The 26,322-nt window shown below is 36.0% G+C and overlaps 1 protein-coding gene across 8 annotated transcripts in view; it reads right to left on the reverse strand.

The window, feature by feature from the left end:
* Nucleotides 1–26,322, reverse strand: part of SMAD4 (SMAD family member 4) — a 53,808-nt gene that overhangs the window by 19,810 nt on the left and 7,676 nt on the right. For 6 of the 8 annotated variants that reach the window (XR_013376619.1, XM_077892746.1, XM_077892727.1 and 3 more), the window contains exons 2-8: nt 17,898–18,277; nt 16,682–16,856; nt 16,208–16,237; nt 11,271–11,483; nt 7,958–8,077; nt 7,747–7,863; nt 6,242–6,292 (exon numbers count right to left, since the gene is read on the reverse strand). Coding sequence is in view for 7 of the 8 variants with exons in the window: in XM_077892746.1 (XP_077748872.1) it covers nt 6,242–6,292; nt 7,747–7,863; nt 7,958–8,077; nt 11,271–11,483; nt 16,208–16,237; nt 16,682–16,856; nt 17,898–18,146 (955 nt within the window). In the remaining variant the exon portion in view is untranslated. The remainder of the gene's footprint in view (nt 1–6,241; nt 6,293–7,746; nt 7,864–7,957; nt 8,078–11,270; nt 11,484–16,207; nt 16,238–16,681; nt 16,857–17,897; nt 18,278–26,322) is intronic. The other 2 variants (XM_077892780.1, XM_077892769.1) reach the window with 1 other exon arrangement.

Genomic DNA, 26,322 nt, shown 5'->3' on the forward strand with positions numbered 1-26,322 from the left:
AAAGGTCCTTGAGTAAAAATGGATTTGACATATTTAAAAGAGGAAAAGGCCAGTGCCACTTTTTAGAGAATAAAGTTTTCTGCTAATAAACCAATTATTTTTTTCAATGTGTCCTTTATGAACTCTGACTAAACCAGAATTTGCAGCAGTAAAACTTTCAACAATCTATAAAGATACTTAGGATAACAAAAAAAATAGATCTTTTCAAACTCCCAAAATATCTTAAAATGAAGTATGATTGATACTTAAAATGTATTTTAGAAATCTTGCAAAATCTTGGGTGCCTGGATAGTTCTGTCAGCTAATTGTCTGACTTTGTTCGGCTCAAGTCATGATCTCAGGGTCCTGAGACAGGGCTCCAGCTTCTGGCTCCCTGCTCAGCAGGGAGTCTGCTTGACCCTCTCCCTCTGTCCCTCCTCTCATGTTCTCTCTCTCTCTCTCTCAAATTTTAAAAATCTTTTAAAATCTATGTATTTAATTGCTTTTTGAAATGTTGTCAAGGGATAAAGTACTTTTCAATGAAGAATTAATAAAACAGATCACATGAAGACAGTGATTCAAAAACTTAACAATTCAAATGTTTTGCCACACAGATCATATCAACTAATTATAAATACTTACATTAAAAAATATATTTTTGGTTATCATTAAAACATGAAAAGTAGTAGTGATATACTCAAGTCTCTTCTTAAAAAATCAGTTTTGAGGGATCCCTGGGTGGCTCAGTGGTTTGGCGCCTGCCTTTGGCCCAGGGCGTGATCCTGGAGTCCCGGGATCAAGTCCCACGTTCAGCTCCCTGCATGGAGCCTGCTTCTCTCTCTGCCTGTGTCTCTGCCTCTCTCGCTCTCTCTCATGAATAAATAAATAAATCCTTTAAAAAAATCAGTTTTGAAATATTGGTGAAGTTATTCTACATTAAAGATTTCCCATTGGGATGCCTGGGTGGCTCAGTGGTTGAGTGTCTGCCTTTGGCTCAGGGCGTGATCCCACGGTCCTGGGATTGAGTCCTACATCAGGCTCCCCTCAAGGAGCCTGCTTCTCCCTCTGCCTATGTCTCTGCCTCTCTCTCTGTGTCTCTCTCATGAATAAAGTCTTTAAAAAAAAAAAAAAGACATCCCGTTATGCTATGAACAAAAAGCTTCAGCAAACATAACTGGCAGATATATTTATATTAGTTGAAGCTAAAGCTAAAGAGATTGTCTAAGACAAGATAACAATTACCCAAAGTTCTAGAAGCAAAAAACAGTAATAACACTTAAAAAAGGTCTTTAAACAATCCAAACAGTAAATTTTGTTACAAACAATGCCCTGAAGTTATGAATGTTTATGATGCTTGGTAAAAAAAAAAAAAAAAGTCCCAGAACATGCAATTCCTAGTTCATACTGAAGAACACTATTGGGACACCTGGGTGGCTCAGTTGTTGAGCGTCTCCCTTTGGCTCCATTGTGATCCCAGGGTCCTAAGATCGAGTCCTGCATCAGGCTGCCCTTAGGGAGTCTGCTTGTCCCTCTGCCTCTCTCTGTGTGTCTCATGAATAAATAAATAAAATCTTAAAAAAAAAAAACAAACAAAAAAACACTACCCAGAAGTAAAGTGCATGATGAGCAATCTTTTTCCACTGAGAGTCAAAGCAGGACAGAAAAAGAGAATTGTATAATCTCTATTATGTTTAAATAAGACAAAAATATACTTTCATTGCCATAAATTGTAACATCTGCAGCTGCACTTAAATCTTATTTTATTATTTTCCAATCACCAAAGGGGTTTTTGTTTGTTTGCCTATTATCTCAGACACCATACAACAATGACAGTTACATAAAGCTGCATCTCTGAAAAGGTTTAGTATGAGTTCACCTTTGGTAATGGGAAGAAGCGTTTTAATAAACTTGAAGTGAACAGAAACTGGCATCAGAATTGCAGACCACAAACCAGGGATGAAAACCACCACCTGTTAAGCGATTATTAAGGCCTAAGAAAGCATGAGCAAGGAAGGGGGTTACTATGGTTACTATGTGTGAAGACAGAGAAAAGAAAGGTAATCTAAGTGGGTTCCAGAAAACTCGGCAGTGTTGGGATACAATATACCATGTGAAAAACTTCTCTACTCCACTCAATTTGCTAAACAGCCAGGAAGAAACTTTTTTATTTTAAACAGGAGAAGGTAATAGGAAACGCTTATTAGGATTTCCTAGATCTCTCTTTGCTCTTATGCTCCAAGGACCAAATGCCATATTAAGTGACAAGTCTGTGGCTTCTCAAACCAGTATTAACAGCAGGATGAGATTACTCAGTTCAGAGAGAGCTTTCCTAATGTCCCAATTCATACAAAAGGGAGTGGGGTTGTTATGTGTTTGCTAATGTTGATATTTTGAGTTTCTTGCTGATAAATTAGTGAAGCTGAGGTGGTCTTACGAAGCCCATGGACTGCCCATTACCGGCCAGAGAAAAGGTTCTTAGAAAACTGAGTTAACAACATGATTTTTTTTTTAATATAAGAACTTAGCTAAATAATTTTTATAATGGGGCAATGTATTAATAAAGCACAATTATATTGAAAAATATAGTCTCCAAGGCACTGTCTTCAATTTCTGAAATAAAGTCATTCAAGAAGTTAAAAACTTGGTTAGAGTGCCTACAAGACTCATTATAAATTATTATTCAGATCTGAATGAGATGCCCTATAAGAATCTTTTATCAACACATAAAAGCAAGGCACTCTCTTGAATAGTAGATAGTTCCTAAGTACTAGACTATAACCTAAATTTGGAAATCTGTGGATTTTGAACTCATCTGTGAATTACCAAAACAATTTCAAAGACACTGAGGAAACTCTTCACTTTAATTTGTAATTAATATTTAATGCAATGAATATATCTCAGCTTTAAGAAAAAGCAAAAACAGAGTCCACAAAAAGAAAATGACTAACCTTTTCCAAAAATTTTTTCAACTTAGTTATCAAAGTCAAAGCACAAAAATCACCAAGTATATGGCCTATCTGAAATCCTTAACCTTACCTTAAGGTAATGTCCAATAATAATTATTTTCATTTTCCACAATTTCTATTACCTCTATTTCTGAAAACATCTATGTAACTGTCTTCAAAAATCATTTCTCAAAAATAGATTCACTATATATTGATGATATTTAATTATTTCAAAGATTTTACCTATTGAAAGGTATAGGCTTATTTCCTATCTAAAGGGCCCTAAGTCTTTGATAGGATACTTTAGGATTTCTTAATCAGACCTTAAGGGGCTACATAAACCAGACACCTAAAACAAATACTAACTTTGTTTTCTTTTCTATCTGTTCATGAAATAGAATTGCAGAGTTGTAAACCAACAACTATAATTTAGTAGAATTAAAAGTGCTAGATAGCAGGGGACATAAGGATTAGGAAAGGTTTCCCAACAGTGGTGTACTCCTGCTAGATCTTAAAAAGTTTCCCACATTTAGGATCTTAGGAGTACATGGATGGGCATCAAGATGGTCCTCAATAATTCTCACCTTCTGATATTCACATCTTTGTGTTGTCCCCTACCCACAAAAAAAGGTCTTACAGAAATTATGACATGACTTTTGAGGCTAAGTCTTAAAAGATCCCAAGGCTCTCTTGTCTTCTCTTGATTACTTACTCTAGGTGAAGCTAGCTATCATGTGAAGACACTCAAGAAGCTCTACAAAGAAGGTCCACACAGAGAGAAACTGGAACTTCCCGACAACGATAACATCAATTTACCAGCTATGTGGGTAAACCACCCTGAAAGTGAATCCTCCAGCCCTAGAAAATCCCTCAGATGATAGTAGCCCAAGCCAACACCTTGACTGCAACCTCATGCAACTCTACATCCAGAGCAAATCAACCAAGTCATTCTCAGATCCCTGACCCACAGAAACTAGTAAGTAAGATCAAGAATTATTACTACTGGCTTAATCAGCTAAGTTTGGAGAGTACTCAGTTTCAGAAAAACAAGTAACTAATTTGGAGTACAAAACCTATCAGAGATTTTTTTTGCATGTGTAGAGAAAGCACAGAGGAATGATATAGCTGAGCAAGCTTGAGTAAGTGGTTCAGGGTGGTTAGAGCATAAAGAGACAAAGCTAGGAAAGTACGCAGGGACCAGGATCAGACTTTTTCTGCCCAGCTAAGGAATTTAGACCTTTTGACCAAGCAATGAGTAGGGAAAGCAATGCCAGTTTGTCAGCAGAGAAATAATTAGATTCAAATTTGAAAAGAAATACGGAGTAAGAGCAGAGATTAAAGTATGACTAGAAGCTCTCCCAACAGGAAGACCAGTTAAAATCTTCTCTTAACAAGAGGAGAAATGAAGAAAACAGTTGTGAGGTAAAACTCCTTCGAGACCTGTAAGTATTCATAACCAGAGTTCACAGAGACTGGGTTCTAACTAGCTGACTCCACTAAAGGTTTATGCACAGAGCTAATCCCTTCTCACAACCTCTCAGAGACCTTTCAGGATCATTTGTACTATTAAGTCACTTCCTATTCTATTCGTAGACAAAAGCTTTAATGCCGGTGTGAGGCGTTCCGGATGTGTCTCCCATAACTAGTTAATGCTATTCCCTAACCACCAGAAGCTGTTAGACCTCAACATCAGTTCTACCATGAGAACAATGAAGTAAATCTATCAAGAAGCCAAAAGCATTCACTGAATACAAATTGAGTCCAAACAACCAGCTAGATGCCACCATTTCCAACCCCACCTCACCATCCCATTCAGGGTAGGTCTTTCTTCTGAGCTCTGGTTATCCTCCCTCCTGCAGATCACCTTCCAGCATATGGACACTGAGGCACCCCCAAATGACCAGGGACCACTACTGACTCTTAATGATGCTGCCCTGAAGCCAGCAAAAATTCTCATTCTTAAGACACTAGATTTCCCCCTCTTATCACAATATGTTTATTCACAACAAATTAAGATTATGATACAGTGATTTCATTTATATAATTTCAAAAACAAGTAAAACCAATCTACTAGACTGTCTAGGGATGCATTCATCACTTTTAAAGAGCAAAAAAGGAGTATCCACAAAAAGCAGAATAGTGCTTATCTCTGGGGCAGAGAAGTTTCTGAAACAAAATGCACAGGACAGGAAGTTTTCTAGGGGTGTTGCACTGTTCTAGTTCTCAATCTGGGTGGTGGTTACCCAGGTGTTGGCTTCAATATTATTCATGAGACTGTAAATATAGCTGTTTTATATACTTTTCTGTATACTATATTTCTCAATAAAAATGTTTATAAAAAGGCGAGGATCCCTAGCCAACAAAAAATGTTTAAAGCCACGGTAAATATGAAAATAATATATAGAAAGTCAACTAGAGAGGTCATTTAACTAGCAATTATGTATGCTAACATATTTATATACAAAGCAATTTTACAGGGCGGACTTCCTTCAAAATAATAGGTGAGGGTATGGTTGAGATAAGACTGGCCCTCAGGTGATAGTAGCTGAAACTGAGCCATGAGTATAATGGGGGCAGGGTCTGATATTTGGTGTATGTCTGAAATTCTTCATAATAACACAAATTCTTATTTTTATCTTTAATTGGGGGAAAAACTAAGTGATGAGTGGAAATTAAATATTTGCCATTTTAAACTAAGAAAAATAGATATGAGGGGATAGAAGGAAAACAAATCAAAATCCTATTTTTAGAAGCCTTCAGTATTTTACTTAAACTTTCTGTTTCATTACTTCTGTAGTTTAAAAAGATATGTTCAAACTCTGAATTGAGGAAATCTACTTAGTTATTTTCTCCTTTGAAGATAATTTAATCAAAAAGTCTCTAAAAATTTCAATTAACCAGAAATTCCTGAATTTATCTTCTAAAATAGATACAGTGAATTATTATTTTCAGCATCTACTGCAGATTCTTCCTTGTCTTTTTAAGCTACAGTTTTACAGCTGTTCTATTTGAAACCTAGTTTTCTTCTGCTGCATATTTATATATTCAATGCTAAAACCAGCATTTTGGTACTTCACGTCTTAGCTGAAAAAAATCTTGTTTTTTCTTTTACACACTTAAAAGAGTCAAATATAGACAACTTATGTGTGACTATTTTGGCTACTAATAAACTGTTGATTAGCTAACATGATAAGGAGTATTGTACTTCTCTATAAAGTTAGGCTACCCTGTAATTACACTAAAATGTGTATTTGTGTGTGTTTTAATTAATATAAAGAAAATATGAATATAGGGAATCGATTTTGAAATACACTTACCAGGATGATTGGAAATGGGAGGCTGGAATGCAAGCTCATTGTGAACTGGCCCTAAAGAAAAGACAATAAAAATCCCATTTTTATTTATTAAAAGTTTTCTAATGCTAAAACTTTTAATAAACTTTACTTAAATATAACCATCATACTTCAGGAGTTATTTAGATCAAGCTTATGCAATGTCTAAAACTTTAAAAGCTTCGTTTAGATTACTTTATAATAAGCAAATACTCTTGAGTTACTTTGGTGGATATTTAAGAGCTAACATTTTAATACTATGTGTCAAGTGTGGTTAGCAATTTACAATAATTGTACATGCGAAATTTAATGTAAATTATAAATGAATTATTCATGTAATGTGATAGAGTATAATTTACAATGCAATATATATAATAATAATTCAAATTGTCAGATCCATTCTAAAAACAAATGTTTAAGGTTTATTACATTAAGGTTGTTTACATAATGGACCAGTAGCTAAGATTAAGAGATTAAGAGATTATTAAGTGTTAAAACATGGTGCTAAACACTTCACATGAGTTATTACATTTACTTCCTACAACATTTCTTGAGCTGGATACTACTGCTACCCTTAAGGCTTAGTTAGTGAGGGTTAAAAACTTGCCAATGGTCACACAGCTAATTAAGGGTCCGAACTCAGCACCTTAACCACTATGCTGGGCCAGCCAGCCATAAAAAATTATACTCTCTAAGACATGGAAAAATAGTAACATAATTGAAAACAAGAAGGATACAACAATATATACACGATACGATCCTTTCCCTCCCAAATTTCTGTACACCCATTTATATGACTGGAAGAAAAAATATGACAAAATATTAGAAGTGGGTATCTGTAGGTAGGACGACTCTGGGTATTTTTTATTTTTTATTTACACTCTTCTGTATTTTCCAAGTTTTCTTTGGTACTATTAATCTTATAATGGAGGAAAAGGAATTTAAAACATAGGAAAATTTATGCTCTTCATTTCACTAAGCCAAATGAACAAAGTCCCTCTTCTGCCTGAAACTACAAGCTATGATCATCAGTAGAGTAACCTTCCCAATCAAGCCTACACAAAGTAATGATAGATTCCACAACTAAGTGTCTACAGTATGCTAACAGTATGATGTGGGAACCCTTGAGATCTTGACACTCAAGGGGTTTCAATCCACATAGGATGGAAATACATGATACAGGATATACATGAGATCTAGGAACATATACACAGCGAACAAACAAATGAATGGAAATCAATGTGGTGTTAATGAAACATCAGCAACAGAGAAAGAAATGTATTTAGTAAACATCACTTCTCTAAAACAAATGTATGGTAACAAAACTATAAAAAAGTAAATAATACTGTTTACTAAAAATGCTGAAAAGCAGTAATCATTTAATGAAACTAAACTGTAAGATGAATAAAAGATGTAAAAACATAAAAAAAAATAGAAAGAAAACCAGTTCTCAAAAAGAAAAGGCCCTTACAACAAAAACAAGAGCTTACAGTAATGTCCGGGATGGGGCGGCATAGGCGGGTGGTGCTGAAGATGGCCGTTTTGGTGGTGAGGCAAATTAGGTGTGTATGGTGCGCTCCTACTTCCAGTCCAGGTGGTAGTGCTGTCTAAAAATTAAGGCCCACATGGATTAATTTGCTTTTAGAAAGTCTGCCTATTTTTTCTCAACTAGTTAAAAGATTTTAAAAAGCATGTACATACTATGGTGGTAAGTAGCTGGCTGAGCAGTAAATCCATTCTGCTGCTGTCCTGGCTGAGGCCCTGAAGCTATCTGCAACAATCCTTCACTATGGCTGCCTGCCAGTATACTGGCGGGCTGACCTAGAGGAACGAGAAGACATTAATATGGTACATTTATCGATGCAATCCTACATTGTTATACAGTAGATGAAGGACCAATTATATCTGATAATCACAGCTGTATTGATGGGCAAAAAATGGAACTTGTCCATGATTTATCAAATAACAAACTCTAAAGTCATCTACGAAGGCAATCCTTAACTTGAAAATGTCTGAGATTATTCTATCTTAAGAAACAACTGGCTAATCTTTAGAGGACTTTTTCTTCATAGATATTCTTCAAATGCCAGCAAAATCTCACTATATGTCTAGCCTATCATCATAAATTCAGAAGCACATCAGCTCATCCCTGGTCATGCCATCTAGCTCTGGACCTTTTTGATGAGGACTCCCAAAGTCCAGCCCCAATAAAATGTTGAAAACTGGAAATTCATTATTTTTATCAGCACTGGTACTGGTAATTGCAAAATGTTACTGTTTGATAAAAGAAAAGCAGAGCACGCAAGTATTTTAAATGGAATGTGATGGGTAAGGCGAAGTTTAGAAAAGGTCAAGCTCTACTATTCAATCAGTAAAAGCACTGCTAGTAAAAAAAAAAATTAAAGAAAGAGAAAGAAAAACAAAAAACAAAAGCCACAACAACAAATTATAAGTCTATTCTGAAATTTTTCATGTACTTTTAAAAACCAAAAAATCACTTCCTTCCAAGAACACTAACATCTTCCTGGACTGACAAGAAATTAGTTACCCTTTCTATGTGTAATATACCAGAAGTAAGATTTGTCTGGTTTCTATTTTACTTAAAACCATTCTAAGATATTGCTTGCTGACCTACATTTTTTTTTAGATTTAAAAAATTTTTTAAAGTAATTTCTGCCCCCAACATGGGGCTCAAACCCACAACCCTGAGATCAAGAATCACACGCTCCACCGACCAAGTCAGCCAGGTACCCCAACAACCTACATTTTTAAGGCTCTTTTTTTTTTTTTTTAAGTGGAAAAAGCTTGATTTTTTCAAGCAAGCATGAATTGAGTCAATTATTCATCGCATTTGGAAAGCACTGAAATTTCCTAATTGTTACAACTGGCATCACTTCAATCTTTTCTCATCTAAATGGGAGTATAGATAGAAGAAAGGATATGACACCATAGTTCAAAGTATCAAGGAAAAGAAACATTTTTTTCCTTCCTACAAATCACATTTCCTTAAGGTGAAGATTATAAAAGTTAAAAAGATTGTTGCAATAATCTCCAAATTATTTAATTTTAAAGATGTTTTTAGCAACCTCACTCCCTATTTATCCCCCCAAAATTTTTTCCAAGTTTCTTTAAATGTTAATTACATTTTAACAACTATGCATGTCACAGACTTTTAGCTTACAAAAAGTGTCACTACGTAGGTGAAATGAGATTATTTTAATTTACAGATATTTAGAAAGAAAACCTGAAGATATTCAAGAGCCAAGTGAACATAGACTATAAAGTAGCCCACTGTGGTTATCTGTACTGAATATTTCCATTAAACAATCCCAAGTACATAAGATGAAATGAAACAATACAACTATACCAGCTTATTTGAAATAGTCTTCCAATCCTTAGTCCAATTTCTTCTTTAATTCTATCAATACACTTTCTGAGATCTACAAAAACATTTTGCAACAAATTCTAAAAATAATCATCTATTCAATTATAAAAAATATCCAAAAAATACCAAGAAAAATTATTAGCATTTCACTCATACCATTTTTCTGGTTTTCAATGGACTTGGCTCCAGGGAATAGAACAGTTAAAGTCATTTTAGCAAGCACCAACAAAGGCATGTAAATTCAAATCTCCAGATAATATCAACAGAAGTAAGTGGCTACACTCTCACTAATCTATGCTTAGGTGGTTTTATTCTCCATCATTGAGCACTCTGTCAACTATATTCTCAAACTGGTTAATAAACAGTAGACAGATAACAGAAGCACTAAGTGATTAAGAGGATCCAGGTTCTAAAGCGTGTGCTTAACCTGTATACTCCACGTAGAATATGTTGTCTATGGTGAGACTGTCATCTCACATAGCAAATCCAAAATACACTGAAGAGAAGAAATGAATTAAAGGGGAGATATTTGGTATACTGTACTTATAAATTCCATTAGAGAAATCAGTCCTCTATTTATTCTAAAGATCAAATTTCTCTTTTGAATATGATCTGATATTAAAGTAAATAGAATAATGCTCCCTTTGGTAGCCACTAACAAAGTATTAGTCCAGATCTAGCAACAATCCACTGCTGATGTGGGCTTAGATACAATCTCCGTAGCAACCAGGTACAAATAGCACCATACATATGCCAAGACCCTGCTCTGTAATTAGTTAAAAAAACAAACAAAAAAGCAACTTCACTTGCCAAACAGCAAACTACGCAGCCTTTGGTAACTTTGAAAATAAACAGCAGTATCAACAGAACAGAGTCGTTATTGCCTTGATCAGGCTCCAAGAAAAGATAAATCTAATAACCCTCTGGCTCTATAATGTGGCAAAGAAAATGGCATCTCTATCATGGGAAGAATCTTTCTGAAAAAGACCTCCTGGTTTAAAAAAAAAACACACACACATACACCCCCACCCCCCCCACCCCGCCCCAGAATTTAGCTATATTTCAAAATTGACTAAAATACTTAACATCTATCTTCAGGGATGTGTATCATAAACAACTTTGCCAGTATCCCTTTTTTAAAGTTTGTACAATGAGAGACCGAAATGACTATTATAAAGTAATATACTGCCAGATAAAGCACAATAAAAACCCTGATTAAAGGAAAGCATACTATTCCATCTAGAGATTTTATAAACATCTTGGTCCAAAACTACTTGTTAACTACTTAAATATTTCTCTAAAACATATCTGAAAGTGCAAGATGATTCTTACTTCTGCATGTAATAATTGGGAAATTACAAATTAGACCATTAATTTATTTTTATTTCTTTATTTAAATTTAATTTGCCATAGACCATCAATTTAAATCAGTATTATAATCAAAGTCATTACTTAAATCCCAAGTGACCGTTTTTTCCAGGACCAACTGAAAAATCTACTTAATACCTTTGTGCTATAAAGATACCACAGTACTTTTCATTTGGACTTACTTGGAGTTATCCTCCAAGTACATATAAATTTTAAATGGGGAAGATCAATTTGTTGACTACATTTGATTCTACTACTCACTTGTGGAAGCCACAGGAATGTTGGGAAAGTTGGTGGTGCTGGTAGCATTAGACTCAGATGGAGCCAACAGAGCTGGGGTACTGTATGTCTCCGTTGAGGCACGATTACTTGGTGGATGCTGGATGGTTTGAATTGAATGCCCTTCAGTGGATAATGATGGCTGTCCCTCAAAGTCATGAACATATTCATCCTTCACCAACATACTTGGTGGAGCTATATAAAAAATTAAACACATTTTAAAATCTTCTAAGCTTTGGTTACCAGGAAAAAAAAATGTTCTAAGTAATATGACAACATCTAAAAATCAACTATAGTGTAAATAACTTTTAACTCAGAATTTTTTCATATTTGAAAACACTACTACTTTATCAGCACAAACTATTTAGAAGTAGGGACCTCTGATATATCCTATCGATCAATCTGACTGACCCCTGAAATTTGAAACTCGACCATATTCCAAACCCATCCAGCAGTGGTCCTCAAGAGGTATTCCTTAGTTTTCTGATTAACCTAGAAGAATAATCACCTTAAATACATGAGTTAGATGGAAAGCATATGGCTGGGGGAAGTGTTTATCCATGAGAAGACCAAAGTGAGATCAAGTACTTGGCTATATGTTTTTGCTAATTTCACAGTGTAGAAATATAAATGGGATCTGATAGCTATTCAATTCCAGGATTTATACTTATCATTAAATGATATGCTTTGAAAGTGAAATGTACTGAAATGTCCCCTACTAGGTCAGAACCAGAAGCAAAAATCCTAAATGGTAAGCCAAACTGAAATTTCCCTCTGAAAATCCAAATCACATAATGATGTTTGATAAATATTTGTTGTGAAAAAATTCAATAATCAACATCTTTCACCTTAATAAGCAATCCTAAACTCAAGCCAATACTACAGAACATTTTTCCTTTAACAAACTAGGGAATGGTTGCCTTTGTTTTAAGGAAAAAAAGAAAACTTAAACTGCATTGATAATGTCAACTGTTCTCTGCCCAGAACCTATTTGTTTTAGGCTATTGCTTTGTGGTATGCTTTTTATCTTTAGCCAACAATCCTTTACTGCTTTTCAACTAATACTACCCCAGAATCTTACAATTCATTGAATTCTAATATTAGGTTCTCTTCTTAGAACACACAATAAATAGTCCACAAAAAGACATTTTTTCCATTAAGAATCAATATATAGGGCCCTTTACCTTTCCCTACATCAATTTTTGAAAAAACTGATTACTAAATACCACTTCATTACATGGTCTTTTGTTTTGTTTTTAAGCAGGCTTCATGCCCAAAGTGGAGCTTGAACTCGCAATTCTGAGATGAAGAGCCACATGACGTACTAAGCCAACTAGGTCCCCCAACATGGCCTTTTTTTAAAAAATGGAGACTATTCCAAAGCAATATGAATAATCTATTGTTCAAATTTCTACATACAATCTCTTAAAGAGGTTTTCCATGCATCGAAAGACATGAAGGGGCACCTGGGTGCAGTCGGTTGAGCACCCAACTTTTGGATTCGGCTCAGGTCATGATCTTGGGGTGGTGAGATCAAGCCCTGTGGCCAGCTCCACATTAAACATGGAGTCTGCTTAAGAGTCTCTCACCCTCTGCCCCTACCCCACCCATGCATGTACACACGTTTGCATTTTCTCTCAAATAAATAAATCTTTAAAAACAAAAACAAAAAGAAACGTAATGAAGATTTGGATATTTTTAAGACCAATGAATTCCATTCCAAAAAGTTTTTCTTTAAAAAATTCTAGGGAAACAAAAAATAATGAAAAGGACGCTGCTTAACACATCACTGTATCAGTAATAAAATTGGACCCAACGATTCATCACCAATGTTAGCCAGATTATAAAAATACAAAGAAAAAGTCATTTGGGACAAAAAGTAGATATTACTGTTATTTATTCGATCTTTTTTTTTTTAAATTATACCCTTCAACAAAATTCTCTAATTTTCTTCCTATAGATCCTGACATCTCTATGTACTTCCTGGACCTTTTAGGGTTTTTGGTTGTTATAGTAACAAGGATCTTTTTAACCAAGATATTGGTATTGTTAGTACAAAGGAGAAAGCTACTGATTTGAGGAAATAGTTTGTGAACTGGATGGCTCATCACTTTTGCTTTTCAGTTGACTGTTAGGCTTAAAGTACAACTGTAATGACTAAATTCTCCTTTTAAAGAGCTACGCCTCATAACCTTCTCTCGCCTAATACACTGAATAAACCTTCCCCAATGTAAGTCTGAGAGTTCTACCGACTGCAAGTGTCTTCAATCAAATAACTTAAAACATGTCCCTTAGGTAAAACTATAGGTATCAAGGATAGATATCTGCAGAATATTTTTGCCAAGAGAAAAAAAGTTCGTTACAAAACACCATTGTACACTATGATCACATGCATGTTTAAAAAATCACATTCTGTAATTAAAAAAGCAAGGTCCAGAACAAGTGCACAATATGCTTTTAATGTAAGAAAAAGAGGGAAATAATACATGTTTTTTTGCATAAAGAAACCCTGGAAGGAAACACCAGAAACTAATAAAAGTGATTACCTGAGGTAGGGGGGAATGGGGGCAGGGGTGGGAGCACTTCTTTTCACTGTATACCTTTTTATAGTATTTTGATTTATGGACCATGTATTGCCTATTCAAAAAAATAAAATTAAAAAAACATATAGTATATATTTTTTAAGTCCAGAATAACAGACACCAAACTATTAGCTATTTCTCTTTATGGACTAGCATTCAACAAATTTATTCACTGAATAAATATTTATTGAGTACTGTTCTAGTACCTGGGACACATGAATAAAGAAAAGAAAAATTTCTTTCATGGAACTTATACTACAATATTTTTTTCCAATATTTTTTTATTGTTTAAATATCTAATATCGAGGACACATTACTCCAGCTCCTCCTGTCTATCATGATCTTCATCTCATCAAGCGTAGATAATGCCACCTTCCATGTGGGAGTACAACGAGAACAATGAAGCAATACTTGTAACTCGTACAGCTCAGTTCTGGACAAAAAGTCTGTACTTATCAAGTATCAGCTGTTATGCTTTAACCATACTTTTACAGCAGTCATACATATAACTGTAAAATATTTTATGAGGGGTAAGAAATGTATAAGGGACAGAAAAGCTGAAGCCACTGGACTCACCCCAAGTCAGTGTTCTTATCCCCACCAGCAGGCAGAGCACAGCACTCGTCTGATGCTATTGCTGTCTTATTTACCTTGTCTTTCCTCCACTAAACTATTAGCTACCTAGTGTGGAGAAAACACACCTTACTTATCCTATCGTCCCTAGATCCTAACACAGTACCAAGCAATACATGCTCACTAAACATCTCTTAAAATGAATATGCAGACTGATGTGGTCATGGAAAGCTTCACAGAAGATATGAAATAGGCTGGAAATGATTACCCTAAGATTCCAACTCAAAAGTGAAGGAGTTATCCCATTTTCTTAACTTTTTCTTTACCTGGCTTTATATTATTACTCTGTCCAAATCTAGATGGGGATGTGGAAAACACCTGTTGTTTTTTAAGGAAATAAGCCACTGAAACTGGCCTTTACAAACCACCACTAGGGGGATGTGCAAGGCTAAAACAACCCTTAGAGCTACTAAAAAGAGCCTATCACCCCCACACACAATCTGACCAAAGATGACCAAAGATAGCTACTCATAACAGCAACATGTTAGGATAAGGGGGGAGTGTAATGAGTCTTCAAAACTGGATCTCCTCACAACCACTCCCACTAAGGAGATTCTGATATAGATATCACTAGAGTCCCCCAATCCTTAACCCCTGCTGAGCTAAATACTTTAATTCTCCAAAAGCATGGGTGGAGAATGGTGAAGATCTGAAGGGTATTTACTTTCAAAGAAAAAAGAAGACTAATATTAATGTAAATTGTAGTAAAGAGGCAAGACTTAAACCAATCTTAGAGCTACCCTTCCAGACCACTACCACATTACCAACCCATGTTTTCAGAAACCTACTAACCAGTAACAAGTACCAAAAGGGACTGGAGTCTTCCTCTATTATAGCGACATGGAAGAAAGGTGAACTATAAAAACAAGTAGACTTTCAAGCTCTTCCAAAATTTTGTTTAAGGTTAGATGTATTTCTGACCCACCTCTAAGATTCTGCAACAAGTACCAACCCACTGTTCCTCCAGAACAACTGCACATCTTTCTAAGATAATGGTGGTTCTTTATCAGAGTTTCTCTTCAAATTAACTGCTTACAAAAATTTTAGTTCATATTCTAAGTAATAAAACTAAAGTTTCAACAGATCTCTGTTCTCAAATATTACACTAAAAAACACCACCCCTCATTGATTTCATTTCCCTACCTCAAAACATGCTCTTTTAAAAGAGAATTAGATAATCTATGAAAGTTAAAGTAGCCTTGTTTCATTTACTCAAAAATGTAACAAGAAAAAAATATTAACATATGTAGTTTTAAATCATGCTTAAAATTATCATTCATAAAAAATAGGGAAAAACAAAGAAAAATTAGAATATTAGTATTTCTTAAAGGACATGCTATATATGACTCCAAATTACCAAACATTATAGGTATTTATATTCATTTAAATTGGCTCTGTAAGATTTTCTTCCAAAATGATCAGTTTTTATCAATTCAAAAAATATTCTTTCTTCATATGTTTTATATTCCCCTATCATATTTTTTAGGTCACTCCAGTGCATAAATGGTAGTTCAACAAACCACCAGGCTATTTAAATTCAGTTTTAAATACTGATGTGTGCTCCCAAAGAACTGGATTTCCAAAGCAGTAAGTATTTTTCTTGTAAATATTACCAGCATCCATACAAACTAATTTTAGGTCAATAAAAAATAGAGGGAACAGGATAAAGAAGACAGAGAAAGTTACAAGAAACAGATTACCTACCATTACTCTGCAGTGTTAATCCTGAGAGATCTTAATTTTTTAAAAGGGAAAAGAAAATGAAACATTAATCATTACCATGAAAATATTTTCCACTGTATTTAAAATTACAAAGTATAAATTTAACCCAGAGATTCAACACTTCACAAACCATTTCAACTCAAGAGTAGTAGTGTAAATGCTATCTGACGATACATAAACTATTCAATTCTATAATGCCTTCCACCTTATTTTTCAAAACCAATATTCTAGATGAGCAGAACATGAACTATAGTGTATACTTAGTTTTAGCAGTCAAAATACAAGTCTATTCTAAAGTTTAAATTTAAATATTTATATTTCATTAAAAATATCTGATTCTTAACCTTAGCTGAAGTCCTGGCTCTATCCAAATTTATAATTTGGCATAGAAAAATTAAAACAGTATCAAGAACTTTTCCCTTCATGCATCTGAAGATAAAAGCAAAGTCTACTTACCAATTCCAGGTGATACAACTCGTTCATAGTGATATGGATTCACACAGACACTATCACATTTTAAGTCAAATGCATACTGACAATATTTAACATGTTTGAGTTCATTTTTATGAAGATCAGGCCACCTCCAGAGACGAGCATAGATCACATGAGGAAATCCTTTCCGACCAGCCACCTAAGAAATATAAATGATCACTTATAGATTTTTTAAAAGATTTTATTTATTTATTCATGAGACACACACACAGAGAGACAGAGAGAGGAGAGAGAGAGAGAGAGAGAGAGAGAGAGAGGGAGGCAGAGACACAGGCAGAGAGAGAAGCAGGCTTTATGCAGGGAGCCTGACATGGGACTTGATCCCGGGTCTTGAGGATCAGGCCCTGGCTGAAGGCGGCGCTAAACTGCTGAGCCATCCGGGCTGCCCTAAATGATCATTTATTGATCATCAGTTATACATCACACATTTAACAAGGCATTTTACATATGTTCTCATTTAATTTTTACAATCCTACAAAATCAGTATAATCTCTATCATAAAGGAGAAACATTTATGAACAAAGGTATTTTTCAAGACCTGTGCTTGGGTTTTTAAAATGCAAAAAAAAATATGAGTTGTTGAAGTAACCATTCTTAAAAACCTTGAAACAAAGTGTTTAAATCTAATGACTTAATATTTCTGTATGTTTCTTTAAAAATATTCAGCACAGGAGATACGTGTAGTTCTATAAAAAATGTAATCAATGAAAATGAAAAATTTTAAACTTTTATAAAATATAAGCCTTTTAACTCTGAGTTTTAAAGAAATGCTTACATTCTTTTAGAGTCTTTTTCATATAAAAGTACCAAACCTACAATATCAGATTTCTAAACTATAAAAGGACCAAGTATAACTCAGTTTTTTAAATGTACATAAAATACGCTCAAAAAGAAAAAAAGCTGCAAAGATGAATACCAAAGTGCTAAAAGGCAAGGGTTTCTTCTGCTTTTTTATTTTCCAAATTTTCTACATGGAATTTTTTTCTTAGAACACTAAAAAACTTTTTAAGATATATCTTTATTATTACATTCCCATAATGCATATTGGTATAGTACCTGATGTACAGTATCTGAAGAGATGGAACAAATATTAAATTATCCAATAGTAACTTTAAAGGAAGCAAGAATTTTTTAATCTGCCACTACAAAAGATAGAGAAAAACTCTCAAACAGGACTAACCTGAAGCCTCCCATCCAATGTTCTCTGTATGGTAACACATTTGCTAGGATGAGCTCCATTTGTAGTTATAGCTGTTATTAAAGAATCCAATTCATCTTTTTTCTCCTTCAGCTTCTTTACCAAACTTTCAATTGCTCTTTTTGCAAATGTTTCACTCTCTCCACCTTGTCTATGGCACATCAAACTATGTACAATGCTCAGACAGGCATCATTACTTGTTGGTGTATTTGTAATAGACATATTGTCCATTTGTTAAAGTTTATTTCTTTTAAATCAAATATGTCTCCAATTTCCGGAGAAATTTTGATCTTTTCGAGGCAGTGAAAAACAATGGCTAGCGTTCCAAGGAAAATTATTAGGCATGTGGTACTCAGGATAACCTAAAAAAAAGAGACATAGACATTAAAACACATTTCACAAAGTAAATTCAACTACTTGGGAAAAGATGGAATTGCTCCAGTTAAGTCAAAGACTCAGTCAGTGCACAGAATTTAAATTTGGTGCTTAGCTTTTTAAATAAAATGTTACTGTTTTTGACATTCCAAAAAATTATTAAAGTTAGTCTTGTTATTATAAGGGCACGCTCAATCAAGTCCTGTGGACTGAACTAGTCACTCTAAAGTTAAATCTTAGCAAAACTTTAAAAACGATTACTAATGAAGATCAGCACTTTAAAAATATGCTTAACAGCTAATTAAACCTAAAAGTCCACCATTAATGCACATGAAAAATTTAATATCACCTGTTACAAAATGCTGTTTATAAGTTAAAAAACACCCATCTTTCTAAAGAGACCAATGAAAGAATAAAAAGATGAATACAAATTTTTAAATGGGCAAAGTATTTTAATAGCCATTTCTCCGAAGAATGGCCAATAAGCGTATGAAAGATGCTCAAACATCACTAGTCATTAGGGAAATGCAAATCAAAACCACAAGGAGATAAATCAAATTAATCAATTAAATCAAAAGGGCAGACAATATGGGTATTTGCGAGGAAGCGGAGAAATGAAGCCCTCATCCACTGCTGGTGGGACTGCAAAATGAAATTCCTCAAAATGTTAAACACAGAGTTACTATATGACCTAGGAATTCCACTCCTAGCAATTCTACCCAAGATTACTGAAAACCCATGTCCACACAGAAACAGGTACATAACTGTTCACGGCAGTACCATTCCTAACAGCCAGAAGGTACAGTACAAACGCCACTAACTGAGGACTAGACAAATGAGTATATCCACAAAACGTAATATTATTCGGTCATAAAAAAGAATGAAGTACTAATATATGCTACAACATGGATGAACCTTGAAAACATGCTAAGGGGAAAAAAAGCCAGTCACAATGGGGCGCCTGGGTGGCTCCGCGGGGTAAGTGTCTGCCTTCAGCTCAGGTCATGAACTCGGGGGGCCCTGGGATCCAGCCCCGCATCAGGCTCCCTGCTCAGCAAGGAGTCCACTTCTCCCTCTCCCTTTCCCTCTGCCTCCTCCCTTCTCCTCAGGCTCTGTCTCTTTGTCCTCTAATAAAATCTTTAAAAAGGAAAAAATAAAAAGTCAGTCAGAAAAGGCCATATATTGTATAATCCCATTTATAAGAAATATCAGTACAGGCAAAGGCATACAAAGAAAAAGCAATCAGTGTTTGCCAGAGGCTAGGGGGAAGGAAAACAAGAAGCGACCACTAACAGGTATGGAGTTTCTTTTGGGGGTAATGAAATGTTCTAAAATTGATGATGGGGATGGTTGCACAACTCTGCCACTATAGTGAAAAACATTTATATGCTTTTAAAGAGTGAATTTTAAAGTATGTAAAGTATATATTAATAAAGTTATTATTAAAATAGGAGGCCACTGAATTCCTTAGAAGATTTTACCTGTAAAAGCAGTAAGGTAAATTATTTTCAAAACAAATCAAAATATAGAAAATGAATATTAATAAAGAATCCATTCAATATGTTCAAAACTAAAGTAACTTATCTAACCTTAAGATCACACATGGAATAAGGAAAGGTCTTCAGCTTAAGAATAAATGAGATAAAGCAGGAATGGAGGCTATACTATATGCTGAATTGGTTTTTTGTTTGTTGAGGATACTGTATTCCATACTTATTCTTTTATTTTCTTTTGCTATTTACTTGAATCATTAAAAATCTATCCCCCCTGGGGTGCCTGGCTAGCCTAGTAGGTAGAGCAAGCCACTCTTGATCTCGGGGTTGTGGGTTCAAGCCCCACACTGGGCACAGAGCTTACTAAAAAACCGAAAAGCAAAAACCTAACTCATCAGTCTCTACCAAAGCCTCTTCTGATGACCTTTACTTGTGAAACATTAATTCCACTCAACCACCCGGGATTGGAAAGTAAAACATCCAGTCTCATTTTATCCTAGTTGTCCTTTGAAACACAGCCTAAATGTCTCTTTCCTACACCCCCAATCCAGAAGAAAAACTTTCCTGGTGTGTTTACTGTGTATTCTCTGGTAATTGATCTCCTCCCTCAAATTTAAAACACACCCCAATTACAGCTCAATACATCATATTACAGTTATTTGATTATGTACTTGTCTCATGCTCTGTTGCCACAAATCTAGAAGTTCAAGAAAACAGCAAAACTTTCCCACCTTACAAATTCCCAGCACCATGCACAGTTCCTGACACATACAAGGCAAACACGGATTGACTATAGCTTTTTTATTCTGTGGCATTTCCTTGCAATGAATTTTAAATAATATACATATTTTTGTTGAATTCATTTCTGATACTACTTTCCAAAAGATTTACTAATTTAAAATGTAATTACAGTGGTTGAGTGTTAACTACTTCACCACACTCAGATGATACCATCCCTAAAACTTAAGGTATTTGGGAGCCTAAGGTATCTTAGAAACTGTCTTAATTGCACACTTCTTTGAAAACTGATAAAAATGTCCTCACTTAAATACCACGTTCTTGACTTTATGCTGTTGTACTCCCATGACTACAAGTGCCTGAAACATAAAGTTCCCTGCATAAAAAAATAATACCAACAGAGGTATATAGGTGTTTCCCTACATTAAATGGCTCTAGGTAATAATTTTCTAAGAGTGGTATGCAATGATTGGAACTCTTGGGTGACTCAGTCGGAGAGGCATCTGACTTCAGCTCAGGTCATGATTTCAGGGTCCCGGGATCAAGCTCAGAGTCCTCACAGTCAGGTTACCCAATCAATGGGGAGTCAGCTTCTCCCTCTCCTTCTGCTCCTGCTGCCTCTCTCTCTCTCTCAAATAAATAAAATCTTAAAAAAGAATGGAATGCAATGATAGATAAAAGTACTAGAATGGTATAAATAAATCCGTAAGTTCTGATTAAAACTCTAGCAGTATGACAGGCCACCTTACTATGTATTTCAATTCTCTCTGTAAAATGAGATCTGCCTTGCCAACTTTACAGATTCTCTATGGTAGTAACCAAATGCAACACTGTACATAAAAGCAATCTGGGAACCATAAATTGACCAACTCAACAAACACTGTATCTACTAATATGTGCAAAGCAGTCTGATACAAAAAACAAGTAGCACACAATGAGAAAGTGGTACTCTATCAGACAAACATCCCATTTTTGTAACAAGTAATTTATATCATCCCCTCTTAGCCATTCTGAAACAAAGTTCTAACATAATTACACATATTTAAAAATTTAATGATGCCTTAGTTGTAATATAATGGAGAAAAAGATTAATATATAATAAAGTGTGCATTTCAATAAAAATGCTCAGGCCTTGATCTTAGGGTCGTGAGTTCAAGCCCTGCGCATGGAGCCTACTTAAAAAAAAGTTGCTCAGGCATGATACTTGCACTTGTATTCGGGATCATCATAATTATGACAGCATAATTATGACGAATTCAGATCTTCCAGGACAGGTGTGTTGTTTTGGCAACTCAAATAGCACAATGGAACTGCAGATGGTGACATGGATTTCCCCAAATGGTGAATTCTTGATAAAGTTCCAAACAAAAAACATCAACTTAAGAATTAAGAGAAACTTAATTCCTGAAAAAAATGAGTATATATTAAGATGAAATTAGATAATAGCTAATTGTATGTTTTCCTCCTACATGAATTTCTGGGGCATGTGGAAGTGTTTATGCGATGCATGATAATTCTTCACAGTCCCTCACTATAGGATGGCATCCCTGCACCTATCTACCAAAGCTCCTCTAATTTCTACAACTTCCCTAAAAGTACAGTACTTACTCCATTGCAAACCACTAATCTAGAAGATACAAACTTATTATGACACTAGAGGTAGGTATTAAAGTGATCCAGGACTGTATCAATGAGAAAGCATGGGAAGTCAAGAGGTAAGATTGCCACGATGTATCAGTCAGGCTAGGCTAGGCTTCACTGCAGCAACAACCAAACCCAAAAATAACAGTAGCTTAAAGCAAAGGTCTATTTCATACATAAGGTAAACTCTACATCTGTCACAGATATACAGATCACTGCCAACTATCATCTTTCAGGAATTAGGCTAACAAAGGCTCCATCACCTCACAGTCCTCAAATGGCAAGGGAAAAGACAGGATAACTCCTGCACTGTCTTTTAAAGTCTATCGCTTCTGCTCACATTTGATTGGCCAACGTCATATGGCCATGCCAGTAGTTGTCAACCAGGAAAACTGTCCTTCAGGGGACTTTTGGCAATATCTGAAGACATTTTTTTTTAATTTTTATTTATTTATGATAGTCATATAGAGAGAGAGAGAGAGGCAGAGACATAGGCAGAGGGAGAAGCAGGCTCCATGCACCGGGAGCCAGACGTGGGATTCAATCCCAGGTCTCCAGGATCGCGCCCTGGGCCAAAGGCAGGCGCCAAACCGCTGCGCCACCCAGGGATCCCTGAAGACATTTTTGATAGTCACAACAGGAATGGAGAGGTGGAAAGCAGAGAACTACAGGTATCAAGTGGGTAAAGGCTAGAGCTGCTGCTAAACATCCTGCAATGCACAGGACAGCACCCCACAACAAAAATTTAGCCAGCCCAAAATGTCAATAGTGCTGAAGCTGAGATCCCCTGAGCCACGCCTAATTTCAATGTGAGGGAGGGAGATGGAGAAGCGCAGTACTACCATGTGCCAGAAGGGAGCCATCAGAATACTGGTGGAATAATATTAATAACTGCCACATTATATGAATATGTGAATAAGAATTTGCCAGGCTGAAGGAAAATCAGGAAAAGCAGTGGGATAAGAGTACAGATGTTTTGTCTAGAGTAGGTTCATCATAGGAAAAAGCAAGGAATAAGGGCATTAGATTTGCATTAGAAAGAGAACTATAAGGAAAGCGTGGAGAATAGCTTTGGAAAGAGAAACAAAACTTGTTAGGAGACAGTGATCAAAAAAGTGATAGGGCCTAGATTAGGGGCATGGGCAATGGAAACAAAGAAGGAACCAGTATTTCTAGGTAGGATAGATTTTTTTCATCAACTAAGTATCGAGGTGAAAAGAAAGAATGGGGCAGCCCGGATGGCTCAGCGCCGCCTTCAGCCCAGGGCCTGATCCTGGGGACCTGGGATTGAGCCCCATATCGGGCTCCCTGCATGGAGTCTGCTTCTCCCTCTGCCTGTGTCTCCGCCTGTGTGTGTGTGTGTGTGTGTGTGTGTGTGTGCGTGTGTGTGTGTGTGTGTCTCATGACGAAATAAATAAAATCTTTAAAAAAAAAAAAAGGAAGGAATAGTCAAGAAAACCTATTTCCTAGTTAAGGAAATGATGAAGAAAAATAAAAGATTTTAAAAGTAACAAACCAAGTCACTCTTGGTTTCCACTTAGGCTGTGATCTCAGGATTGCGATGGAGCCACATGTAGGGCTTTGCTCTCAGCAAGGAGTCTGCTTGGGACTCTCTCTTCCTCTCTGTCCTTCCCCCCAGCACGCATGTGCACATGCTCTCTCAAGGGAAGGAGGGAAGGAACAAACAATCAAACTCTCTAAAATTGAAAACGTTGAGTGCTGGCTTGAGAGGTTCTCATGGGGATTCATAAACTTAAATTAACAAACGTTGACCTTGTTTAATTTCTCAGATGTCTGTTTACTTTTGAATTATCAGAAATATTATATATGTAAAACATACAACTATATTTTCTAGAAGTTATAGGTATTTTGATCAAATCAATAAGCTACTTAATAGAAGTACGAGATAAGCGTTTATGTTTAACAAGAAAAAAAAAAAAACCTGGTCTGATGAAATATCACTAGATAGAAATTCTAAGTACAGGCTTACAAGCAGAAAACATATAAAGGTGTCCAGGCTTAGTTTAACTGCCTATAGCAGAAGTCACAGCCTAGATTCTAAACAGAGGAAAGTTTGAAAATTGGGGTTCCTTAAACTGAAGGTAACTGGAGATGCATTCCCAAGAGGATAAAGGATTATGTGCACAGATATTAATGATTATAAAATCTGAGATGCAGTGATACAATCAAACAAAAAAAGGATGTTTTTGTGTTAACTTTCAAGATGAACTACAAGGGACAAATTTAGACATATGCTGCTTCTTCACCCATAGGTCTTGTGTAAGTGTCATATTGGTGTTACCAGGCTTCACCTTAAATAATCTTATTTTAAAACCAACTTTGTAACTAGACTTACTCTGGGGGTAATTTTGTAACATATAAGAATATCAAAATACCATCATATACACCCAACACTAATAGGATACTGTATACTTCAATTATACCTCAACTAAAAAAGAAGTTTGCTGGGGTACCTGGGTGGCTGAGTCGGTTAAGCGTCTGCCTTTGGCCCAGGTCATGATCCTAGGGTCCCTGTGTCAAGCCTCCCTGCTCAGCTGGGAGTCTGCTTCTCCCACTCCCTCTGCCGCTCCCCCTGCTTATACTCTCTTGCTCTCTCTCAAATAAATAAATGAAATCTAAAAAAAAAAAAAAAAAAAAAAAAAAAAAAAAAAGCTTGCTTCAATGGGGACTTAACTCCTCTGCATTTCTGGGTTGCGTCATCTGGCTCCTTTGGTTGCTGCACCAGAAACGAGATCCCATGCCCTACCACACAGCATCTCATCCAGGTCCCAAGGAGGGAGAGGGGCCAGAACTCAGAGGGGTGACTGGTCAGTCTGGCTGTGCAGCAGGCCCAAAGACTAGTAACCTCCAGGTGGTAGAGCCATGCAGTCACAAACAGAAGAGGAAGATGAGAGCAGCAACTAAAACAGAAAAAACTGCTAATGATCTGGGAGGCGAGAGCATTAAGAGAATCTCAGAAGGAGCAGAAGATGTGCCTGATCTGAGTATTTCATATCAGAGTTTCAAATACAGTTATTGATAGGGTGTTACAGGCTGAAATGTCCCCTGAACCTCACCAAAATCGCTATGTTGAAGCTCTAACCCTCAGTACTCTTTCAGAATGTGATTATATTTAGAGACAAAGCTTTAAAGAGGTTAATTTAAATGAGATGATTAGGGTGGACCCTGATCTAACATGAGTGGTGTCCTTACAAGAAGAGATCAGGACACAGACATATACAGAGAGAAGACCATTTGAAGGTCTCTATCACAAGGTAGAGGATAGAGCCATCTGCAAGCCAAGGAGCTAAACCACAGAAGAAATCAACCCTGCTGACACTTTGATCTTGGTCTTCCAGCCTCCAGAACTGTGAGAAAATAAGTTTCTGTTATTTAAGCAACAAACAAAACAAAACAAAAGCCCCAACATTTTTCTGGATTCATAAATTAGAGGTTGCTAAAAAGGAGAATCAATAAAGTCCTCTAAGTGACACCTGTTTTTTTGAAAATCTCTCCATCCTGAGACGCGCGGGTGGCTCAGTGGTTGAGTGTCTGCCTTCGACTCAGGGCATGATCCCAGGATCTGGGATTGTGTCCTGCATCGGGCTCCTTGCAGGGAGCCTGCTTCTCCCTCTGCCTGTGTCTCTGCCTCTCTCTGTGTGTCTCTCATAAATAAATAAAATCTTAAAAAAAAAAAAGGAAAATCTCCCCATCCAGGTAGTGAGACAATCCCCAGCTTAACAAGAGTCACCTCCCAGCTACAGTAGTTGTTTGAAAGATGGTACTGGACCCAAGTCCAGTCAATGACACAGTTCCAGGACAGCTCTGCTGGAATTACCGAGGGGGAAAAAAAAAAATCTCTCTCTGCTGGACTTGACACTGGAAGTAGCGTGGAGCTGACCTGAGACTTAAACTAACAGAAAGGAAAGCAAAGCCAAGTCAAAGAGTCCTGATGATACTGGCTGGTTGTGACCCAGGATCCAGCACTCTGAGGCCAGCTATATTTCCAGATCAAGCCAATGAAGTCCCCTTTTGACAAGAGTTAGACTGCTACATGTTTCCTAGTATATAATCACTGGACAAAAATTAACATTCTCAGAAATAACAGTGATATAATACAAACCACATAAAAATTGGAACCACTCAATAGTTAATAATAC

Source organism: Canis aureus, chromosome 1, assembly GCF_053574225.1.
Source record: "Canis aureus isolate CA01 chromosome 1, VMU_Caureus_v.1.0, whole genome shotgun sequence".
Lineage (NCBI taxonomy): Eukaryota > Metazoa > Chordata > Mammalia > Carnivora > Canidae > Canis > Canis aureus.